The 22413-nt window shown below is 37.2% G+C and overlaps 1 protein-coding gene across 29 annotated transcripts in view; it reads right to left on the reverse strand.

Annotated features, from left to right (window-relative positions):
- Nucleotides 1-5370: 5370 nt before the first annotated feature.
- NRCAM (neuronal cell adhesion molecule) overlaps nucleotides 5371-22413 on the reverse strand; it is a 298267-nt gene continuing 281224 nt past the window's right edge. For 27 of the 29 annotated variants that reach the window (XM_078851134.1, XM_073328057.1, XM_073328065.1 and 24 more), the window contains 3 exons: nucleotides 20407-20538; nucleotides 18730-18808; nucleotides 5371-7714 (listed from right to left, as the gene is read on the reverse strand). In XM_078851134.1, the coding sequence (XP_078707260.1) occupies nucleotides 7477-7714; nucleotides 18730-18808; nucleotides 20407-20538 (449 nt within the window). In that variant the 3' untranslated portion in view covers nucleotides 5371-7476. Of the gene's footprint in view, nucleotides 7715-8246; nucleotides 8305-12116; nucleotides 12179-18729; nucleotides 18809-20406; nucleotides 20539-22413 lie in introns of all 29 variants that reach the window. The other 2 variants (XR_012156792.1, XR_012156791.1) reach the window with 2 other exon arrangements.

Genomic DNA, 22413 nt, shown 5'->3' on the forward strand with positions numbered 1-22413 from the left:
CTGAGCATTCTTTGGGCTGGGGTCCTCTGTAGCCATCCAGTGTTCTTCTTCTGCAGCGCATGGCTTGTCATCTCAATTATGGAACCTCTTTCTCCCTCTAGGTCAGCTTGCTTTCTCTGACCTTAGTTGGTCCTGCAGCTAAACTGAGCCTCCGCTGCTATGAAAGACTGCCAGTCTCTTTCCCTCTCTCCTGCCCAAAGCTTCCTGTGCGGCAGTGTGAGTTCCCTTTGTCCTATTGCTAGTGACTTGTCTAGAGTCAAAGTACAGTCATTAAGGTTAACTCCTCTCCATTGCATCTAGTCTGGGAGAGACATGCTTACAGCCTTGTCAGCAATGGTGAATAGACACAGAGGCATTCTGTGATACAGCAGTTTTCAATACACAATATCAACCAGAATTCATAAATTGCACAGACAGATTCCCCAAGTCTTCACACCATGTCACCAGTTACCAAGAAAAATGCTCTGCCATTGATCTGTTGGAATAGCTCTCCTTCGCACAAGGAAATTTAACCCAGTGGTTCTCAAATTGGTCTGCAGACAACTAATGGTTTGTGAAGTACTTCCAAGTGATCCACAGAGCCCAGGTAGTTTTTAAAAAAGTGACATTCCTGCTATTGGTAGGTAACCCAGTCAAGGACTCCTTTGGGTTTGCTAGAGGTAGGGTTTTTTTTTCCCTTCTTTTTTTATCTAAGTACTCTGCGGATCCTACACAAGGTGTGGTTCACACTTGTCATAATTGCTATATGAGAAATAAAGCAAGGTGTTCCTGTAATTGATAATCATGGCAAGAACAAGAGCCAAGTTAGAAAAAAGTCTATAGAGTACCAATCCTGAAAAAGACAATGGGCAACCTAACAGTTTTATTCTTTTTCAATTTCTTTCTCAGACACAAACATACAATTCTGTACTTAATAATTTTAATAGGCACTATCCCAGGAAGAAATCTACATCCAAGATATAGACAAATGCTAGTCACTATTTTACTGAAGTAAAATTTACATTAAATCGAGGGCCCAATCCTGCTGATTTCAATCTGAGTTTTGGTTGCACAAGGTTGAAGCTCAGTGTCTGATTTGTATATAATTGTTGTGTTCATGTACATAGTTAAATGAACTATAGAACGTTTTTGATCCAAACTTACACTTGGATGAGTATGTGTGCCTCCTATTGATTTCAAGGGGAACCCAGGCACCTGCTATTAAGGGCAGAATTCTGTCTTTTTTTTACCTCCACAGCTTTTATATTAGATTTTTCTAACTCTCACTATGTTTCTATTGCACTAATGAAAAAATATATGGTAGCCCATTGTTGTAAACCAAAGCTTGTATACTTCTGTTTCAAAAGGTAGAGAGATCATATCCTAGGGGAGTTCTCATTTTCTTTTATTCTCCCAACATAAAACGAATTACTACATTTTCTACACGTAGGCTCATATTGTCTCCTCTGCTCCCATGAGCATAGGGCACAGAGGGCCAGATCCTCAACATGTGTATATCACCATTTCTGCCAATATTCCACTGAAATTCAGGGTTCCTCTTCTTCCTTCGATATCCACTTAGAGCCACTTTTTGGTCTCTCTCTTCTTCTGCTCCCTTCTCCTCCAGCAGGCCCTCCTGACATCTATCTGACCCGGCTTCCTCTCTCTTATTTATCTCCTGTGGGAGCCCAGCAACTCCACAGCGGTCGGGGCCTTGTTCATTCTGGACACTTGGGTGAGGCAGATTAATCTGTCAGATTTCTTCTGGACCCTCTTCCCTTTTGCTTTCTCTGTATACCCTCATACATTAAAATCCCTGGCCCTCTACTCTGAGGTTTCAGCACTTCTACTAAAACAGGCAGTTCTCAGATCCCTTCAGTGGAATAGATTTTATTGCCACACTATATTGGTCTGTAAACTCCTAGGTGGATTCCATCAGTTATGAACCATTGGCTATTTAGTTGCTATCTCTGGAAGGGCAAATATCAGATGGAAACTCTCATCCCCTCGGGTCTGTCCTATATGGTTTCTCCCAGCGTGATTTTCTTTTTTCAGTTGACTTCAAGGATGCTTCTTGTATGCCCTAACTCACCACAGTCATCAGTAGTTCCTTTGCCATCCCCTTTCAGTTAATTGGTCTCCCCTTTGGACTCTTCCATCTCTGGGGTCTTTACAAAGATCACAGTGGTCCTGGTAGCCAAATATTTTTGAGAGAGGTCCTGTTCAGACCTTCTGTCCTACGGCATTGTCTCCAATCTCCAAAGGAAACCTATATCTCCATCAACTCCTTTAGCTTTCTCTCTCATGATGGTTCCAGTCTCTCCAGGTTTCAGCAAACCTCTCTTTTCTTTCGTTACCAAAGATGCCAGTCTTTCAGCTGGTTTGCCCATATAGGCTCTGGCCAAACAGAGTCTGAATATCAAACTTCTAGACCACTAGGCCACCTCCTTAGTCCTCAAAACCTGGAAACCCTTCATTCTTCATAGATATAACTTGATTCAATGCAAGAAAAGAACTGCTGCTACCTACAGGAATAGATCCAGAAAACCAAGAGCAAAATACTCCTGGTGGAGGACCTTGGGCTGGGATTTTGGGCAGCGTCTTAATTTTTTTCTGTAGAAGACATCTATTTCCAGGGCAAGAGCAATATTATCAGAGACTGTCTCAACTGTGGTTAGCTCACTTCTAGATAATGGAGTTTCAGTCCCAGAATCTTTCACAGATCAGGTGCAGAATGGGGACACCAGCAGTAGACTGGCTAAACTTCCCTGATTCTGCTCCCAGATGGTCAAGCCCAAAGCCCTGAGCACACATATGCTTGTGTATCATTGGGATCCAGCAGCTGAGATATTCCTTCCACCTCTTAGTACATATCCAAAATATGAAAGAAGACCTTTTATTGGAAGGAACAGTTCTCTTCTCTCAGTCTGAACACCTCAGTTGAGAGACAACAGTTGAGTGAAACTAGTTCTTGGAAAAGAGATAGTCCCATGAGATCATGGAGTTCCTGGTGAGCAGAAGGTAGCCATCTACTGACAAGTCTCTCTCTTGTATTTGGAAGGTGTTTTTCAAATAAAGCATGTAGAGAAATACAAATCCTGTTCCTTGTAAAATGGCCTCAACTTTATCCTTCTGGAGTTTCACAGAGGGCAAAGACAGACTCTATGCTTGGGCACTGTCAGCTATCAGAGGACCCACTGCAGGTAGAAACACTTAAAGACTCCCTCAACATTTTCTACTGCAAAGATCTGTTTACAGACAAGGAGTCCATCCTTGGGAATTTTCTTTGGTACTGTATGTCCTCATGTCACCTCTCCTCTTTCTCCGGGGAAATGCTCCAACAAGGTCATCGTCTTAGCTGTAATGACCTTTCCTAGACAGCAGGGGGAATTGAGCTCTCTCTTCATTGCTATATCTCTAAGCTTTTTTCCAGATAAGGCAGCATTCCATTTATCCCTAAAATTAACATCAAAGGCAAACTCTGGATTTCGTGACAAGGAGCCCATTTTACCCTTCCTCCTGTGTCTTGAGACAGAAGACTCTATTCTTTACATATTAAACATGTTCTGATGTTCTGTTTATCATGTTTAAATGGGTTTGAGTAAGTTAACAAACTGTGTGTGGGTTTCTGTTGCCATAAGGGCAAAGCAGCAACTAAAGCAGTGGTTGCCAGATCAGATGGATCAAAATTTGCATTGTTTTGGTTTACAATCATGGTGGATCATATCTACACCTTGTCAAAAGCCCATTGGGATATATTCACCATCTGGGCAGCATAGCTAAGGCTTCCATTTCATTGGCATAGGAATTCAAAGGCATCATTCAAAGGCAGCTGGCAACATGTTCATCCACGCACACATTCATAAAGTATTACCACTCGAGTGCAAAGTCCTACGAGCAGCACCCTTAGATAAGTCCCTCCTCCTTCGATACTGCTCACTGCATCTGCTTTTTACCTGAAATGTTCTTTCCTAGGACAGAAGAAGAGAGAGAAATGCAAATAGGGAAATTTACTCACCAGAAATTCTTGAAATCTCCTCTTCTTCTAACCTGCATCACAATCTACTCCTCTCTCTGGGGCAATATGCTTTCATCTCTTTTACTGAAGTCCATGATGTCTCATACTACTGTCTTTCTTTAGCTCTGGAATTCTCTGTTTGGAAAGACTGAGGCAGGCCAGATGCTTATACAGAAAGTTTGGTTGATAGATCTTTTGTCAGATCTTTTGTCACTTTTCCTTCGGTAGGTGGAGCCAAAAAAGAATCCATCCTGAATATTTCTTCTTAGGATAGGCAGCAGGAGAGGAGACTTCAACAAAAGGAAATACATAGGGGTAATCTTCCCTAATTATCTCCCTAATTACCACAATTTCAATAAAAAACACAGCCAAAAGAAAAGGTAAAATACTAAAACTTTCTTTGTTTGAACACAAATTTCTGCAAGCATCCAAATAAAACAAAACAAAAAACCAAACTCATAAAAAGAGATCTCTTGTTCAAACAACACAATTCAAAGATCCACAGCTGTTTCCAGGAATTACACTTAAATCAAAACAGAAATAGCTATCTTGCTTGTACCTAAATTTGCCCTTGCATGTATCCAGAATGCTTACTGCTTGGCAAAAGAACAGGCCCCTTTACAGAAAAAGGAGCACAATTATGCACCTCAGTTCTGACCTGTATGTGCCAGAATTGTGACTGTGCACATATACTGGAAACTGGAATATCCACAGGTAATCAAACAACATACCTGGTTGAGAAGACTGGTAAAGGAACTTATGGCTCACCAGCAGAATCATTTTTCCAAATTAGCCTAGCCAAGAATCATAGATTTTCTTTATTTCCTGTCACCCATGAAATCCACACCTTTCTCCATAACAACTCTTAGGCATGCACCTATCTAATCTGTTTCTATACACATCCAGTCCAGACCAGGTATGAAGTGTGCATTGCAATGGCTCTTGTCTACTGTACATTATTCTACTTAAAACTGCCTAGATTTCAACAGTTAATGGGACTTTTGAAAATAAGATAATTTATTTAGGAGCCCAAATCTGTATTTAGGAGTGGCCCAAGTGAGTATGGAATGTCTCTCTTTTTGGGTGAATGTGGGGATGTAATTTTGTCTTTTGCAGCATGCCCTCAGTTTTGATCAAATAATGTTTGTAGGGAAAGACAACAGTGAAGCAACTTGAATAGTACTTGATTTCAGTGGGAAAGGATCAGGCCCATAATTAATATTTTTCAACTGATATTACAGAAATGATGAAGTGCAACATCCTGAAAATAACCGGGTTGCAGTTCATTTATGATGTTTTTTCACTTTAAAAGTTCTTAAATATGTGGTAAATCAGATCAGATTTTAAATATTTTGTGAACAGAACAAACAATGAAATTTTAAAACCACATTTATTTTTAATACAAAATCTGTTGCACTATTACAGAAGTGAGCCTGTATGTATACCCTTACATGCACAGATAAATTCAGCATCTACAATTAAAGAAGAGTAAAATTTCACGTCATTGTTACCAATACCATTGGGAACTCTTATTAAGAAACTCTCTTTGTGCTTTGTAATCAGTGTTATATGGTTCATTTTTTGTTTTTGTTTCCATAAGGAAAATGGATTATGGAAAGCTTAATGGTGCAAAAGAAGCTTGTTCAGCTGACTTCCATTTGTGATTACTTCAAATTGTGCTTTACCTACAATAAATACATAAAAGCTGTAAAGTGTACTATGGTCTAATGTAATCCACGGACACAAGCTCTTAAGATAATATCTAAAAATCTGCAGTAAATAAGTAGAACAGTTCACTATTTCATTTTCACAGCAAAAAAATATATGTTTAAGTAGATGCTTTAAAATACCATGAACTCCATTGGCTACAGTACTTCTTACACAGTACAACGTAGGCTTTTTTTGTTCTGTTTATTTGTTTGTAACACCTAGAAGCATATAGCATCTACACTTTAAGTGTATTTACAAATTCAACAAATATCTACATATAAAAAGCATACTTAAAATTAAACTTGATGCAAGTTATGAAAAACCAATTTATTGGCAAATGAAACTGAGCATTCCTTCAACCATAGGTTGCTATAAAATTTCATATTTGGAGGTAAACCGTTTGATTGATCTAGTATGTGAAAGGATATTTTTGTAACTGATAAGAGTAATCCTTTACCACTAAACCTTGTTAGCATTTGTCAGATTCCTTGAATTCTGCGGTTTGAGCAGTAATCTACACGCTGCTTTCATGCTGGAGATAATTTCAAAAGTTGCCACACGGGTCAAGCAATGACTCAGAGGAAAATTTGCTGTTGCTGGCATGGCATTTTTTAACGTATTTTGCAAGAGCGTTTTAGGTTTTGCAGCATTATTCAAATATCTGAATTCAGCCATTTTTGTATAAACTGTGTAAGGCAATGAAATCGTGTTGTGCTCTAACGGTCTAAAAACTGTTATTTTATCTTCAAGGGAAAAATCATATTGTGCTTTGTGTAATTTAAAACATGTTAACTCCTTGCCTTTTGCAGCTCAACACTTTAGGAACATCTCTGCTTTTTACCAGTTACTTTGTTTGGCAATGATAGTAGTTCACTAATCACAGTTTATTGCACCAACTTAGTAGTACAGTGCATTATGGAATGCATATTCTATAAAGGCACTGAATGTATTTTGCCCTGTGTCTTCTGGAATATTTTGTCTCATTTTAAAATTTCACTTCAGTGACTGTACAAATTCCAAAATGCATTGCAATGGATATTGGTTTATGTCTTAAAATCAATCCAACATACACACGATGTAAAAATAGAACACTGTAGTGCTGTAATACTTGATAGATTAGGAAGGCTATAAAGTAATAGGAACAAAGAGCAGATAACAGGATCTCAGTAAGCATCAGCAAATGCAAGTGTCATAATTAAATCATTTAGCAATTATATACCATACATACTGTTCCTAATTGTCTTGCAAAAAGACATATGATACCTAGACATTAAGTCACCAATTTCACAACAATGTCCACAAAGACATTGAAGTTCTATATAATACTACTATAACACTCTGACAATGAAAACGGAATTCATATCCAGGAATTCAGCTGAGGACTGCATAACAAAGTATCAAACCAGATTTTAATAGCATACACGGGTTTATCTGTGAAATGTGTAGCATTTTTCATGCATTATACTGTACTTTCAACAGGAAATAACATTAGCAGATGATGTTATATTATTTGTGTCAGTTCCTTTTTAAAAAAAGCAAAAATACTCAAGTTCAGAGCAAAATTATTGAGTTTTTCACTTTGATTCATACTAACATATCACTTACTGTGTTTTTATAGTGTATAACTGTATTGACCTATATGTTCTCATCGTATAAACATTTTGTTGCTAGGAGCATTGTCACCTGTATGTTCTTAGTATGAGAAGGAGGATGCACAAGTGCTTTAAACACAATGGAAAATATTCTAGGAAGGGAATTGAGTTTTTTGATTAAACAAAGGAATTCATGGCATTGACAGGAGAAGGAGCCTCAGAACTTTCATTTCCTTCTGCAGGTTCTTTCTCTTTTTTACCACTGTATTGTCCAATAAAGGAGCCATCCTCATTGAACTGACCATTTACACCTTCGCCATAGTCAACTAAACTATCATCACTGTCCTCCTTTTTCACAGTCCTGTCTGAAGGCGTTCGGCTTCCTTTCTTTAGAGGTTTATGATCCTCTGCATCACTGGAAAAATACAGGAAATTCAAATAATTAAGAGACATATCATAATTTACAAAAGCAAAACCAAAACAAACCATGCATGCAGATTTTTAAAAAGCATGTGCCCAGTCCTACAATCCTTTAGTAAATGCAATCACATTGTAGAAACAAACTGATGTGATAAATACATGGTGTAGAAATGGTTTAAACATATAATGTCTTCAGTAGAGGGAGTGCAGTTTTCCCACCGTGCATGGTTTTTCAATGATAAGATATTCTGCTCTTGATTTGGAAGCAAAAGAACGGCAAGCATTAAAAAGGGGGTTGTTAACATTATAAGAGCAAGTTCTTTGTTCTTCAAAGAAAAAGCTTATGCTGTGCCATGAAGTTAGTCTGTTAAACTTCATAATTCATTGATTCCTTGAATATGAATGAAGAATGAATTCGGTTAAATGAAATATATTGATTCTTTCTGCTAGTAAAAAAGAAAAAAAAGTGGGACATTTCAAATAATTTGTTACATTATGCAGGCTAGGCTTGCAATTTTCAACCTTACCTTTCAAGAGACCTATATAGTCCATTAAAAGGGTGCAGAAGAAACAAATGAAAATAGCCTAAGAAGAAAAGCAGAGTCCATATCCTGATCATGATCAGTATTCATTTAATAGGAATTTGAGCTTATAATTGCTAAAACATTCAATATGTTCAGACACAGAATCTCTTTAGTTGAATATTGGTAACACAGGTCAGTTTCAAGCATGCTAAAGATCTTAGAAGTATTTTAGACTTTTTTTTTTTTAGTTATGGAAGAAATGCTTTGCCCGATTTCTTTTATCTTTGCTACCACCACCCTGTGGGTGTATGCACATAGAAAAAGACTGTTTTCATTGTTTAGACGGTTAGCTCTCTATTATACTCCTGACTCAAATACAATCTACATATGATAGGGTCCAAATCTAGTGCAGCAGACTTTGCTGGGCTGTGTTTAGATTTTTTTTTCTTCTATTAAACAAACAGGCTGTGAATGACCTTGAAGCTGAAGACTTCAGCAATAGTTCAAGCTGTGGCTTCCCATTTAGTAACCATTGGGTTAAGCTGCACATTCAAATGCAAATATCTAACTTGTAGGTATAATAAAACACTCAAGCCCATATGCATATAGGGCATAGAAGGGGTCCACAAACGTGTTTTATTTATTTATTCACAGATTCACAAATTATGGGGGTGAAAATAATTTTGTATTAGGAAAAGCAAAACTTACATTGTGTCATACTAACCCAGAACGGCTTGTTAACTTTAGACATATATTCAGCACTGAGTGTTTTGAATTAGCTGCATAATTCCTGTTAGTAAATTCTTTAATTGTTCACAATATCTGTTTTCCATTCTTATTTGAAGGGATATCATCATATAATAATCAAGAATTTACTGTTGTCCAGCATGCACAAGAGCACACAGATATTGATTCTCTTGATTAATATTCTGAAATGCACTTTAACGTCATTACAAACCATTAAGCCAACTTTCTATCACACGAGCTACTTTTTACATTATCACCTCCTCTTTTTAGGCTTCAGAACATCCCAAATGGCTGGACCTTAAGAAAATCTGTTATCTATAGGCAGACCTATATTTACAAATAAATACATCACTGTATATGTTTTTATATCTACACATAGACAGAGAGAAGGTGTGCTATTGTATCATATATGTGCATTTAAGGATTTAATGTTTGAATAAAAAAGTCAAGTGACAAAGGAGTTTTGTTTGTGGCTACCTAGGCATACATGGCACGAGGATACAAACAATATCCTCATCTTCTCTGCCTGCTTTGGTGTCATGAGCATACAAGGTATTAACAATGACAAGAATTCTACTCTACAATTTGAACAGCAGGACTGCTCACAAAAACAGAGTTGGCAGGGAGTGTGGTGGGCTCATGGTACATCATGCATGCAAGCGCCTGTAATTACATACACAGCCAGCATCCTGAGTTGTTTCTTGTTGGATCTCTCAGAAGAGCTTTCATTTTGGCAGGGCATTATATTTGTCAGGATGAGGAGGGAACAATGTATTTACACATCTTATGCTTGAATATCCTTTTAGCTAGCTAAGAATAATGTGATTTAGCCATTTTCACTGTTTTCACCAAACACTACATATGTATGATCTGAATCAACTTAAGATGAAACACATCACTTCTGAGTAGCACTATATCATGCTGCAATAATACTGTATTAATCTTTTCCATTTCAGTCAAATATCTGAATGCAAGCGACAGATCCACAGTCAGACAAACTACAGCATAATTAAGCCTTATATGGCTGGAGCTTCTAGTCAGCCTCATCTCTCCTGGTAATATTACTATATCTGCTGAAACAAACATATATATATTTTAAATCTGTTGAGTACCCATATGGGAGACTATCTCTTCACTCTGCTTGTTCCATTCTCTCATGACATATAGCTCACACTTGTGAATGTGGTTAAAAAGGTTTGCATTAGAACTGCTGCCTAGGAGACGGATACATTCACCACTTCAATTTTAAGGAACATGTTTTTTTCCTGAAATTCAGTTGTGGAGTTTGCAGTGGTCTGTATGTAACTGCAGTTAGCAATTAATACTGCATGTGTGATCTTCCTGATTAATTCTTGATTAATTCTAAAGCATTAAATCCATAACCACCACTTGCTATATAACGTGTGGTGTGAAAACAGAAAAAAAAACAAAAACAAAAAAAAAGAGTTTCTTGCATCACACTCAGATCTAACAAGTTGTTAGTCACGTATAGTGACTGCTCCATAAATATTAGGCAGCTCAATTCATTTCTAGTTTGATATTTTACAAGTGCAAAATGAGAGCCTGCACAATTTTGTGTTTCCAAATGTTCAGATAATCTTGGATGAAATGTAATAAAACACATAATATAATTTAAACTTTTGACATACATGATGCAATGCAAAAAACAGGGTTACAGTTACAATATACAAAGATATAAATTAAAATACATGGTATAGTACCAGCAGAAGGGACAGCAGTCATTTTATACTAATGTAAAATTGAGCTACTCAGTCAGAAAATATTACATGCTTTTGTGAGGTTTTCAGTGAAGCATGTGAACTTGCTTATTGTAATGTCTTTAAATAGCTATTGAGTCACCACAACAAAATATATTTTGTGCATATATACATGTGCATTTAATACGGTGAGAACAGTGAGGTACAGTAAGCTAATTGTACTGGGAATTCACCTGAATAAAGATTTGGGTGAGTAAGAATTGCTGCCAAGATTTACAAATAGAGATGCCTGAAGGTAGGCTCGCAAGTGTATATTTAGACATCTAAATAAGTGGTTTGATTTTCAAAGGTGCTGAGCAGCCAGCAGTTTTCACTGAATCTAGGCATTCAGCTCCTTTAGAAATCAGGTCACCTCTTGTACACAGGCTCCTAAATTTTTCAAAATGATTCGTGATTTGGAGGTCTCTCAAATTTTGGACATTTAGCTTGAGACATATTAAAGGGAACTGATTTTCAGAAAGTGCTTACCATGTATCCTAACTTTCAGCACCCATTTGTGAAAATCTTGGTCAACATTTACATGATCATGTCAACTGCAATATTTTCAGGATAAAACAATCCATATAACACAACAAACCTTTAAAAATGTAACCAAATTGTTACTGCATATGTAACTATTTTGTTTTGTTAATGCTGATAAGCACTGCACAAAAGTCTTCAGTTGTTCCAGAAATTCTGTCCAATTTAAAAATGACAAAAATATAATTTCCTTCTCAAGAGTTCAGAATGTAAATCATTTAAAAGTTCTGTACTATACAGCGTATGATCAATTTAATTCTTACACTGAAACAACAAACCTGTTACCTAGTAAGAATCTTGCTTACCAAAAGATCCAAATATTTTGTGAGCTGTGCTTCAGTTAACTTAATACTTTGCCAAAGTTTCTGAATCTTTTGTTTTGTTTAAATGTACTCACTGTGGGATGACAACTGGCAATGAGCAACGATGGTATTTATGGTACTGAATTTTACACAGCCTGGTACAATAAGCAGCAAAGAAAGCTCATGGAGAAACTATTGCTTCCTATTCTACTGTAACACTTTTTACTTAAAATTCCATGATAACAAAATATTTGGACTTAACTGGAGAAGTTCTCTGTGCAGAACAACACGTGAGCACAGGTAGCTCAGTTCATTACTTTAGGGTATACAAGTAAATAAGAAATACTTTATAATTGTATCAGAAACATTTGTAACAGCACTGACTTCATACAATTATTGTACTTTCTACAAAACAAAACAGAATCTTTTTACTTCCAAGTTCCTTTATGTAACTTATATTTATTTTATTTTATTGGGGAGGGGGTTACAAAATTTATTTATAATCTAAATAATGAAAAAATACTTACACAGTTGGTTGCATTGGGTCTGTGATTTTTCTATATGCTAGTAAGGATGCAGATTCTATTGTCTGTATAATTAAAACAAACAAACAAACAAAACTGCAGATTTACACAGGAGTGTACCTGCATGGAGGTGGATGCTGGCGCGAATGCACAGTTACAGCATATGCAAAAATCAAATCTGGGCATGGGGATTCCCTCCCTTTTTGCACCACAGAAGTACAGTAAGAAGTTCTGCCAAAGTGCTGGCAGTGGAAAAAGCAGTTGGGATACCCAGGGAGCCTCCCACTCCTCATTTGGGAGGAGGGAAAGTAAGAATAACGTGATTTTTATCAACCCGGATTATGGTTAAGACTTGTGTGCTTAGATGAGCAACTACTAAATTTTTGGAGGAAGGGAAAGAAAGTGAGGGTGAGGGAGTGAAAAAAGGAAGGAACGAAGGGAAAAGGAGAGATGAAGGGGTAGACGGAGAGGACATGAGAACACTCACGTTTCATACAGTGCTTTTATATCCCTGGGGGTGCAAAACAGAGAAGGGACCCTGGTGCTCTGGGGGAAATGAATGAGTTTTCAATGTGTTGCCAAGAAGCATATTGCACAAAACAGCTGAATTGTCTCATTATGAATTCTGAAGCCCAAAGAGCTGTAGAATATCAGCTTTAGAATGTTTAATAACTCACTGCAAAACCAGATTGCTAAAGCCAGAAATTCTGATGTAGTATCTGTGAGGCTTGCTCTTCTTGTTTATGGAGCTTCATAAAACTTTTCCAAAATACATGCATGACAGATCATAAAATCCCTTTTTCTTTCTTTACTCATGATTTTATTCACTGACTTATACTTACCTATTGTAATTTTTAACAGGAAAATAAATTACAAATTTACTGAAAAAATTTGTAGTGAAAAATTTAAAACCAGTATTTTGAAATGTTTTGCACACACACTACATATAATTAACATTGAGACAATAACTACCAGGAACAAAATAATAGGTGTGAACATGTATGGATTTTGCACTGAGATGAGGTTGTTATCATAGTAAGTCCAATGACATGCTTGCTATTTGCTGTGCTAGAACCAAACCTTAAGTTCCTAGCTGTTTAATAAAGACTGATACTAATGGATGGCTAGACATTTTTCCCTATTATCTTATATTAGGAACCTTTGCTCATTGAAATTAAAAGACATATTTTGGAGACATGAATTAAATATCTTGAATAAAATGGCAACAATCATGTAACAAAACTAATTCATTTTTCTTCCTGGTTTCATGAAACAAATAGCAAACTTGTAGCTGATGGTTGAGATGAGTGAAAAAGTGAGGAGGTGAGAATGAAGAGCTTAACTGTAGTGAATTTAAGAATATTTGAAGAAAACACATTAGAAAGGTGGAGTGCGCAGAACAGCTTTACAAGTTCATCACAATTTTTAAAGGAATGTATTACCTGCAAATCTTTTCTGTGTCTACATATTAGTCATTCCTCCCTAGAGATAGGTACATGCAACAACCAGTCAGAATGCAGAAGAGGTTTTTGTGCTCTCTGTACAGCTCAGCAGCCAACCAATTCCCAGTAGATTCTTCCATAGTCACAGACATGCAAAATAACTCAAAATATGGTTAGCACCATCCAGTTGGTAACACGCAACTTCTTTCACTTCTAGCATAACTCTGACTAGAAGGGGGAGACATTCTGGGCTGATGGATATGAGGATGCAGAAAATGAAGTTTGTAGGGAATAAATTACTTTTTCTGTGCTCTCAGATCAACAGCCTGAAATGATTGGGTATAAGAGGCCATATAAATATCTTAGATACATATGGCCTCTCTGTAAACCTGACCTGAAAACACTTCCGAACCCTTCTGCTCATAATCCCAAGTCAAGTGGGTCTGAAGATGAAAGGGATAAGGAATTCCTTCTCTGTACACTAGAAGTGTATAAATCAATCCAGAAGCCTATGCAGATTTTAGAGATTTTACTACCTTTCCTTAATCTCACTAAATAAAAAAAAGGTTTTGTCTAGATATGTTTTCTTAGCATCTCAGCAATACCAGGGCTTTCTTTCAACTGTGGCAGAAGCAGGAAAAAAATTGGAAGTTTAAGCTCTTGTTCTAAGACAAGATCAGATGAAACATTTGACAAGTGTCAAGGAACCATTCATGACTTCCTCTTTGTGAAAAAAAAATATCAGGGAAGTTTACAAGAAATAGCAGACAATTCACTGACCCTCCCACCTGATGCTATGACTACTCGGGAAAAAAAGACTTCTAACAGAGGAGTCAAAAGCAGTGACCCAAAAGAAAAGTGACAAAGAAATTGAAGATTCAAATTAAGACCCCTCAAAGTAAATGTAAGTGGGGACAAAGCAAGACCCACCAAAAACAATTAGAATATGCAGAGATAATTCCCCACTGGGAATTCTATAAAATACCCCTTAAGCTACAAGGTCAAAAGCTGCTCCATTTATCAAGAAATCCAGGATACAAAAGACATCTTCTTAACTGAAAACTCTGAAACTACAACAGAGGAAAATGATATTGTAAGCCTTAAAATATATCCCTGATGCTGACCATCATGCAGAATAAAGAAGGATTGCAATGCCTTATCTAATAAAACAAAGCACTCAGAGTCAACCATTCCTAAGCAAGTCTCTCACAGTCCAGATGTGGATTTCTGATTGAAACACTTGCTTGTGGGTCAAGATGTTGTGGAAAACAGGCAGAGGAACACTAAGATGTATATCTGCAGACCATCCCTGGGATGATCACACTGGCACTCTTACTACTGTATAGGCCTTGTCCTGTATAGTCTTCTTGAACACCTTTTACAGAATTGGGATTGGTGGAAATATATGCTACAGAAATCTCTGGTTCCAGAGAACAGAAAAAAATCAAACAGTTGTACTGACTGAAGAAGCTTTGAAGTTTTCTATTGTCTTCAGTGATGAATGTGCATTTATGACCTCTCCCCAACTGTGGATCAGCAGGTTTGTAGATGTGGATAAAATTCCCACTTCCCTGGAGTAATGAATATTCTGCCTAGGATAGAAATTTGGCTTCTCCTGCAAGGTGAACAGGGTTGACACCTCTTTGGTACTTTTGCACTGAGGGGAACAGGAGCTCCTTGTATAGTCTCTGATTTCAGGTCTCTTTACACAGTCACAGTCTCCTGCTTAGTTGCTTGTGTCACTACTAAGACATTTTCTGTTTCCAGCATACTGGCCTAGACTAATCTTCTTCCAAGACTCAGAAGAGGCACAGGGCTTTACTGATTGCTCATAACAACAGCATGTTGATATAAAATAGCTTTCTGGAGGGACTCAATTTCATTTCTACTTTGTGATGGTCCAGGTATGCTCCCCATCAGAACAGGCATGCATCTCCAGTCACTGTGTGCTTCTGGGTTTCCTGAAGTGACATTTCCTTCATTGCATGAATCTGTCAAGAAATACATTCACCAGCTGAAGAGGCTAAACCAGCTCATGTGTGCCTTCACATGGAGAAATCACAATTGAAGAGGTCTAAACTGAAAACAGTCCAAGACATCACATCTGTACAGGATACTAGGAAGACTGGAATGTGAATGGGACAATGAATCTTCTTAAATCTGATATTGTAACCTTTCTGGAAAGTATTAATTTGTGGTAGAATCCTTTGCACCTTGCTTTGAGACAGCTATTTCTTTCGGTATGGGATTGTGCCTTCTTAGAGACACTTCTGCCATGACCTTTGAGAACACTTTAGGGCCAGAAATCAAAGTGAATGGAAGGGCTGATACTGAAGACTGATAAAATAAGAACTGAGATACTGGTGATCTGTAGTGATGTCCATAGTACGTAAGCATCTTGTGGGTCTACTGATATCTCCTGGCTCTACTCTGTGAGGAGAGTTCTGGATTACTCAATTTTTAATTTATTACGAATAGATTGGGTCACCTGAAGTCCAGAGCTGGTCTCTCTTTGAAGACTATGAAATTCAGAGAGTAGACACCTATACTTTTTATTCAGTAGGGCTTGAAATCACAGCCTTGGCTGATAACAAAAACGCACTGCTTTTTCCTGTGGAACAGAGAGGGAATTCAGTAGGAAGGGAGAGCATTTCTACAAATTCTGTGCTGTATCCCATTAGGGCTATCAAAAGGATCTACATGTCTAGTATCATAGTCCAGTCACTGAATATGTCAACTTCTTCCACCTATTTTGGCCCTTGAAAGATTGGGAAACAGCCCTATGAAGTCAGAAGGCTCCTCTTAATGGATCTATTGTCTCCCTGAAAACCAGGCTCCCTTATGTAGTTGGCACAAAAGGATCGAGAGACCCCATACTTTCTCTGTCCCCATTAGCCATTGCTGAAAAACATGATGTCCAGAGCCATCCCTGGATTTCCACTCATCTGATTGCTTTACCTCCTGACAGAGGGAACACGAGAGGGAACTAATCCTTGAGAGCTTTGAAGACTGCTTAGCCCTGCTCCTGGATGAGGGGGCTTCTGATCTGGTACTGGAGGATTCATCTGCTGATCTTCTGGACAAGTTGGATTGCTCAGATTTCACAGACACTGCTTTGGTAAAGCCAGGGTCTGCGTCATGAGTTTTGATGGCACAGTTTTCTCTTCCTGTCTTTGTCCAATGTCTTTATTGTCCACATAGACATGGACCTGAAGTGATAAAAAAATTCAAAATACTCGAATTCTTAGAGAAATTTTTAGAAAGAACCTAAACCACCTTTCCTCAAAGAAGCATTGCACCATGACCAGAGCTGTGTGAGGTGGAATGAAACTGGGAACTAATTGGCTGCACTGATGCTGAGCTGCAGAGAGGGTGCCAAAACATCTTCTGCAGTTTGACTGATAGCTGGAGATGCCCTGTCTCTAAGGAGAAAAAAAGGAAAGCCCATCATAGGCTAATGCCTCAGAAATTCATTTTAGAAAGGAGTTTTCTGCATGGTGACTTAGATGAGCAACTCCTTTCCTGTGAACAATTATAGAAGTTGCAGATGTTGTTCTCCATATTCACCACATAATGGGTTGGTAATATCTTTCTTAAAATGCATTATAAAACCATTTAACAAAGCAATAGATGGTTCTGTGGGTTAACACACAAGCCATTTAAATATGGATACATACATTCAAACCCTGGTACATGTCAACACATAAAAAGCAAATTCACTGGTCTCATCCTAGACCTGACTGAATATTTGTCAAAATCACAAAGCCATCACATAATTTGGCACAGTTCTGCATCAATGTCAGTTTCTGCTAAGGAAATGTCCAGGAATAGAAAAGCAGAGGGGCTGTAAATTAGAATTCAGGTACAATAGCTGGGCTGTATAGAGAAGATTGTATAGCACTTGTTTGTACTGTGCCTGTTCCCAGCCAATGCTTTCAGTCTCTCATTTTTGTCAGCTAAAATCAACTAAATTAACCCAATAGGCATTTCAAATTAAAAACAAACACCAAGTTTAAAATATTTTTATACTGACTTGGTAAATATTATGAGGGGTTAGAATAATTTTAATAGCTGCAGGAGTAAACAGAAACTGCTCTTTGGCATTCAGAACAGTGAAAAAATATAGAAATTATTCCAGCCAGATGAGATGCACATTCCGCTACACAAAAAAATGTTACAACAGTCCAGTGAACCCCATTTGAAAGAACAGATTTTCCATGCACTAGAATTGATTACATATAAAAATTAAAGTCTTTTAAATTGTTATTTACATAGGAATATACTATAAAGAATATATTACCTATGGAAAAATAAATGTAACACTGACCTGTGAAAGAAATAATAAAATCCTTTTCTGTACTAAATCAAAATGTATTTAATATAATGGTACAGCTCTCTTTAAAACACACCATATGTAACTATTATGAAAAGACTTCTTTAAAGAGTATCTTTTTTGTGCTGCAAGGAGATTCAGCTCACATGTTTCTGCAAGAATGACAGTCAAAAATGGCATGCAAGAATGACAGTCAGCTCAGTGACATGGTCTGAAGCAGTCTGCTGTATCTCATGCACTGAATTCTCTGGAGTGGTGTGTTTTTCTTAAGTGATAGTTCCTCTTCTCTGTCGTGTAATTAATTTTTTTGCTGTTTCTGTATTGGTACTGGCAGCAATTTTAAAAGAACCCGCATTCCAGTGAATGGGATACAGGTTACTACTGTCTCTGTTTATATGAGAAGCACATTTCCAAGACAAAGTATTTTGTATGTGCTGCAGGACAGGGCAAAAGTGCTCCCAAGTATTTGAGATTTTCAGTATATTAAAGATGGGCCAGAGACTAAACTCTGTATGGAAATGCCCTTAATTTTGAGACATCAAAATTCAAATTTGGATCTGAATTTTACAGTGATGGCCCATCGCTAAAATATAGGATAAAATTAGCATAATCCTGCAAATCCTAATTCTTGATGTTTTACATTTTTCTACCAGTCTCATTAAAGATATATTTATAATTAATTATGTAAAACATTAAATGCAAAGTAATTTGCACCATTACAAAAGGTTGTAATTTCATTTTCATAAAATAAGTGTCATGTTCTATAAACTATATTTTATTCCTAAATCTAAAAATTAACAAGAGAAGGAAACATAAGGAAAACTATGTGTTAACTGCTTACCTGTATTCACCAAATGTTCCATCATCTTCTTTCATAGGCTGAATTTCTGGATCAGCATGTGCATCTTCCTTTTCCTTCACTATAATATTTGAAATTGGGATTTAATCATTAAATTTTAGGACTAAATATTTAAGGCCCTGATCCTGCAAAATGACCTATTTGGATGTGAGTACTATGGATTGGGCAGGATCACTTTGTAAAACCGGGGCCTTAGATTGTTACTTCTAAATAAAATGCATATGTGGTAGCTTAAAAATATCTTTACTGAAGGACAAGATACTGTACATCATTTGGCAGTAGTGAAAGTCCTTTGTTGCAGCCATTTTTGAACATGATTTAAAAGGGACACTTGCAGATTTAAAATTCTATTTTAAAAATGCATTACTTTTTTAGATTAATACAAAAGTCAGAGTATTAAAATTTAAATACGTTAGTTTTATTTATGCTGTTAGTTGACTGCATTTCACTCATACTAATAAAGGAAAATGATTAGTTCATTTTGCTTTTGATTATAACCAGTTTCTAGCAAATTTGCTTTCATCTTCTTATCCACTGGTACAATTGCAGGAATGCCTGGGTTACAAACAATACATAGGGAATGTTTATTTTTATTTTAAAAATGGTTTCCATGGATTTTTTTTAACTACAGGAAGAATTTTTGTTGTTGTAACTATTTTTTTTTTAAAACTAACCAAAACCAAACCAAAAAATCTCCTATATTTGGGGATAAATATGACATAATCTTGTCTCTCTTAAAGTTAACTGTATTTTTCAAAATATTTTTCCTACAAATACTATTTTCAATTAAATACATCTTCTTTGTATACTGAGGCTGCAATCCTCGGAGCACTCAGAGATTTAACTAACTTTACGCATGTGACTAGTGCTATTTAACTCATGTAAAGATATTAACATGTATTTACAATATTGGGACGTTTGATACCAAGGTGACAGAACCCTAGGAATAACTAAGATAGAAGATAGATATTTAAATAGTACATATGCCAATAAATTGTGAATATAGTACATATGCCAATAAATTGTGGGAAATTATATTATGAATCTTACAAGTTTTTTAAAAAAATATTGTTTGTGTCTTTTCATTACTGTTTTGCTAGTTATTATTCTAATATGTTATCCTGATATAGTAGTTATGGGTATGTGGTTTATAGTATCACATTTTTACACTAGTAACAATTTTCATACTTGGTTCGTACAAATTTAGTTTATATTCCATTATTCAAGGTGATGTGAATCATCTTTGGCAGTAAAATTATGATAATGCATGTCATCTTGAGTAGTCACTTCTGGCTCTTATAATTACATATTGAAATAACTGATTTCTTTTGCCACAAGCCAGCTCAACATGACATGCTAAAATCAAAACACACAAAATTGTTAGTAATTGTGTGCTACGTATATCTCAGTTTATTTATGGAACTATACTTACTGTTGGAAAACTACATCATAGTGACTATCCAGACACATCTGTGGATGAGTAATGCACTGAGTAAAATTTATTCTGAAATAGCTGTAGAACAATTGGCACAAAGAAAGCTTTCTAACTGGCTATTAGCACATGATGTTATGCAGTCAATGTCCACTATGACTAGCTGATGAACAGGTATGACTTCTCCTGCATGTTATTATTTTAGTTTACATTGATGTATATCCTACCTGGATATTTGCCACCCTTATTCCTCCTTATGAAGCAAACAATCAGCAAAATCAAGATAAGAAGAGCAACAGCACACATAAGACCAATGAACCATCCTTGAGTAGCAATGTCAACCTGCCGGCTTGCCATTGCTGAAGAATGAAAGGGAAAGAAATATTAGATTATCTGATACACATTTAAATGTGTTTTATATTATTATTCACATAAATAACATATCATTTATTAATGCAGCAATAGTAACAATGTGGCAGTTAGCAATCATGAGGGATATAGCAACACTGTAGTTTGTAGTTGTTTAAATTTAAAAATTGTAGGTTTTTAAAAAGCTTAGTAAAGCTTAGTAAAAGTAAAAAAGCTTAGAACTGACTCTTGAATATCTCTAACATTCCTGTATTTTACTAATTTATCATTTAAGTTTAAAAATTCATTGTAAAGCATGTACATGTCCTACACATATACACTTTTTACAAATGTTAAAATTGTTCTCAAACTCACACTGATACAAGTAAAAAAAGGAATTGTGTTTTATAACTTATAAACATCTGGATTACATTCTTAAAAAAGCAAATACTCTTTGGCTAGCACAGGCCAATTCCACTGAAACAAGGGAGAAGGTAGGTCATTCAAGACCCCACCATTCAATTAGAACAAGAAATCAGCATTTGAGCACCATGTAAAGCCTTATTAGGATTCTGCTTTCTTCCAGGCCAACTATTATCATACAGTCCATCTTGATTGCCATGATTTAACAACCTATTTTAGCTTTTGAAGGACTAAGTGGCATTTGACTGGGCAGCCCCTCCCTGGGTCTCTCTCTGACCTAGTTTCCTCTGACTGTCTATCATGACTTTGGAAAGTGACATTCAGAAGAGACATCAATTATAGAGCAGATACTGAGGGCCTTTATGCAGGGTTGGAGCTTCCATTTCTTGTGCATCCCAGAAATCTGTGTGGTTTGGGTGCTGTGCCCCTGTTTCCTATTGTGTTACACAGGATGAGTTTTCCTAGTGAACGCAGTGTTTTCCCACTCTCACATGTGAAAATTGTGGAGCCAGCTGCCCTGAGGACTCCCCTTAAAGGGAGAGGGAACCCTTGAAGGAGGACAATAGAGGAGAAGACAGTTGAGAGAAGAAGAGGAGGAGTGCATCCACCTGCCACCAGCCTGTCCGCTCCCTGCCACTCCTCACTCATAGAACCCCTGGCCTGTGAAGAGCAGTCCAGGAGATTTGGGTCTGTAGGGGTTGATAGAGACAACAGATCCACAGGGATGGGGAAAACCCACAGGCACAAAATCCCCTCTCTGCACAGATGGGATATTTTTGTCCAGAATTTCCAGATTCCTCTGCTCCGTTTCAAATGAGCCCATGTGCCAGGGAGGTTACCCAGAATTTCTATTGAGATCAGTGGCATCTCACATCCAATCTCAGTAGAAATTCTACGTAAGAGTAGTTTATGTCTTAAGATCCATACATGAATCTCCCTTGCTCTGCCTCTGTATGAGAGAGGATCAGCCACCTCTATGGCACAGTCTCCCTCTCCAGATTCTGAAGAGGGTGCTCTGTGCACTTGACTCCAGGAAGAAGAAAGAGGAGAGGAGGAACAAGTAGCTGTGCTTAGGTAGGGGATGGGTTCAATGAAACACATACCTTTCCCCCAACAGCCCTGCAGAGATGACCGGGGAGATTACCACTCCTCCTCAAAGGAGATCCATCTTTAAGGAAAGTCCTGGGGACAGCTCTGGCCAGACAAATCCCTGGTAGTGCAGCTCCATTGGAGCAGCAACTCCTTGCAGCCAGAAGTCGAAGGAGACACTGGGGTTCCTGAGCCAATGTGAAAGCACAACCTCGGGATGGCCCTGGATTCTTGTGGATTTAGGGTGACCAGATGTCCCGATTTTATAGGGACAGTCCCAATATTTGGGGCTTTTTCTTATATAGGTGCCAATTACCTCCCACCCTCTGTCCCGATTTTTCACACTTACCATCTGGTCACCCTATGTGGATTCC

Source organism: Lepidochelys kempii, chromosome 1 (genome assembly GCF_965140285.1).
Source record: "Lepidochelys kempii isolate rLepKem1 chromosome 1, rLepKem1.hap1, whole genome shotgun sequence".
Taxonomy (NCBI): Eukaryota; Metazoa; Chordata; order Testudines; family Cheloniidae; genus Lepidochelys; species Lepidochelys kempii.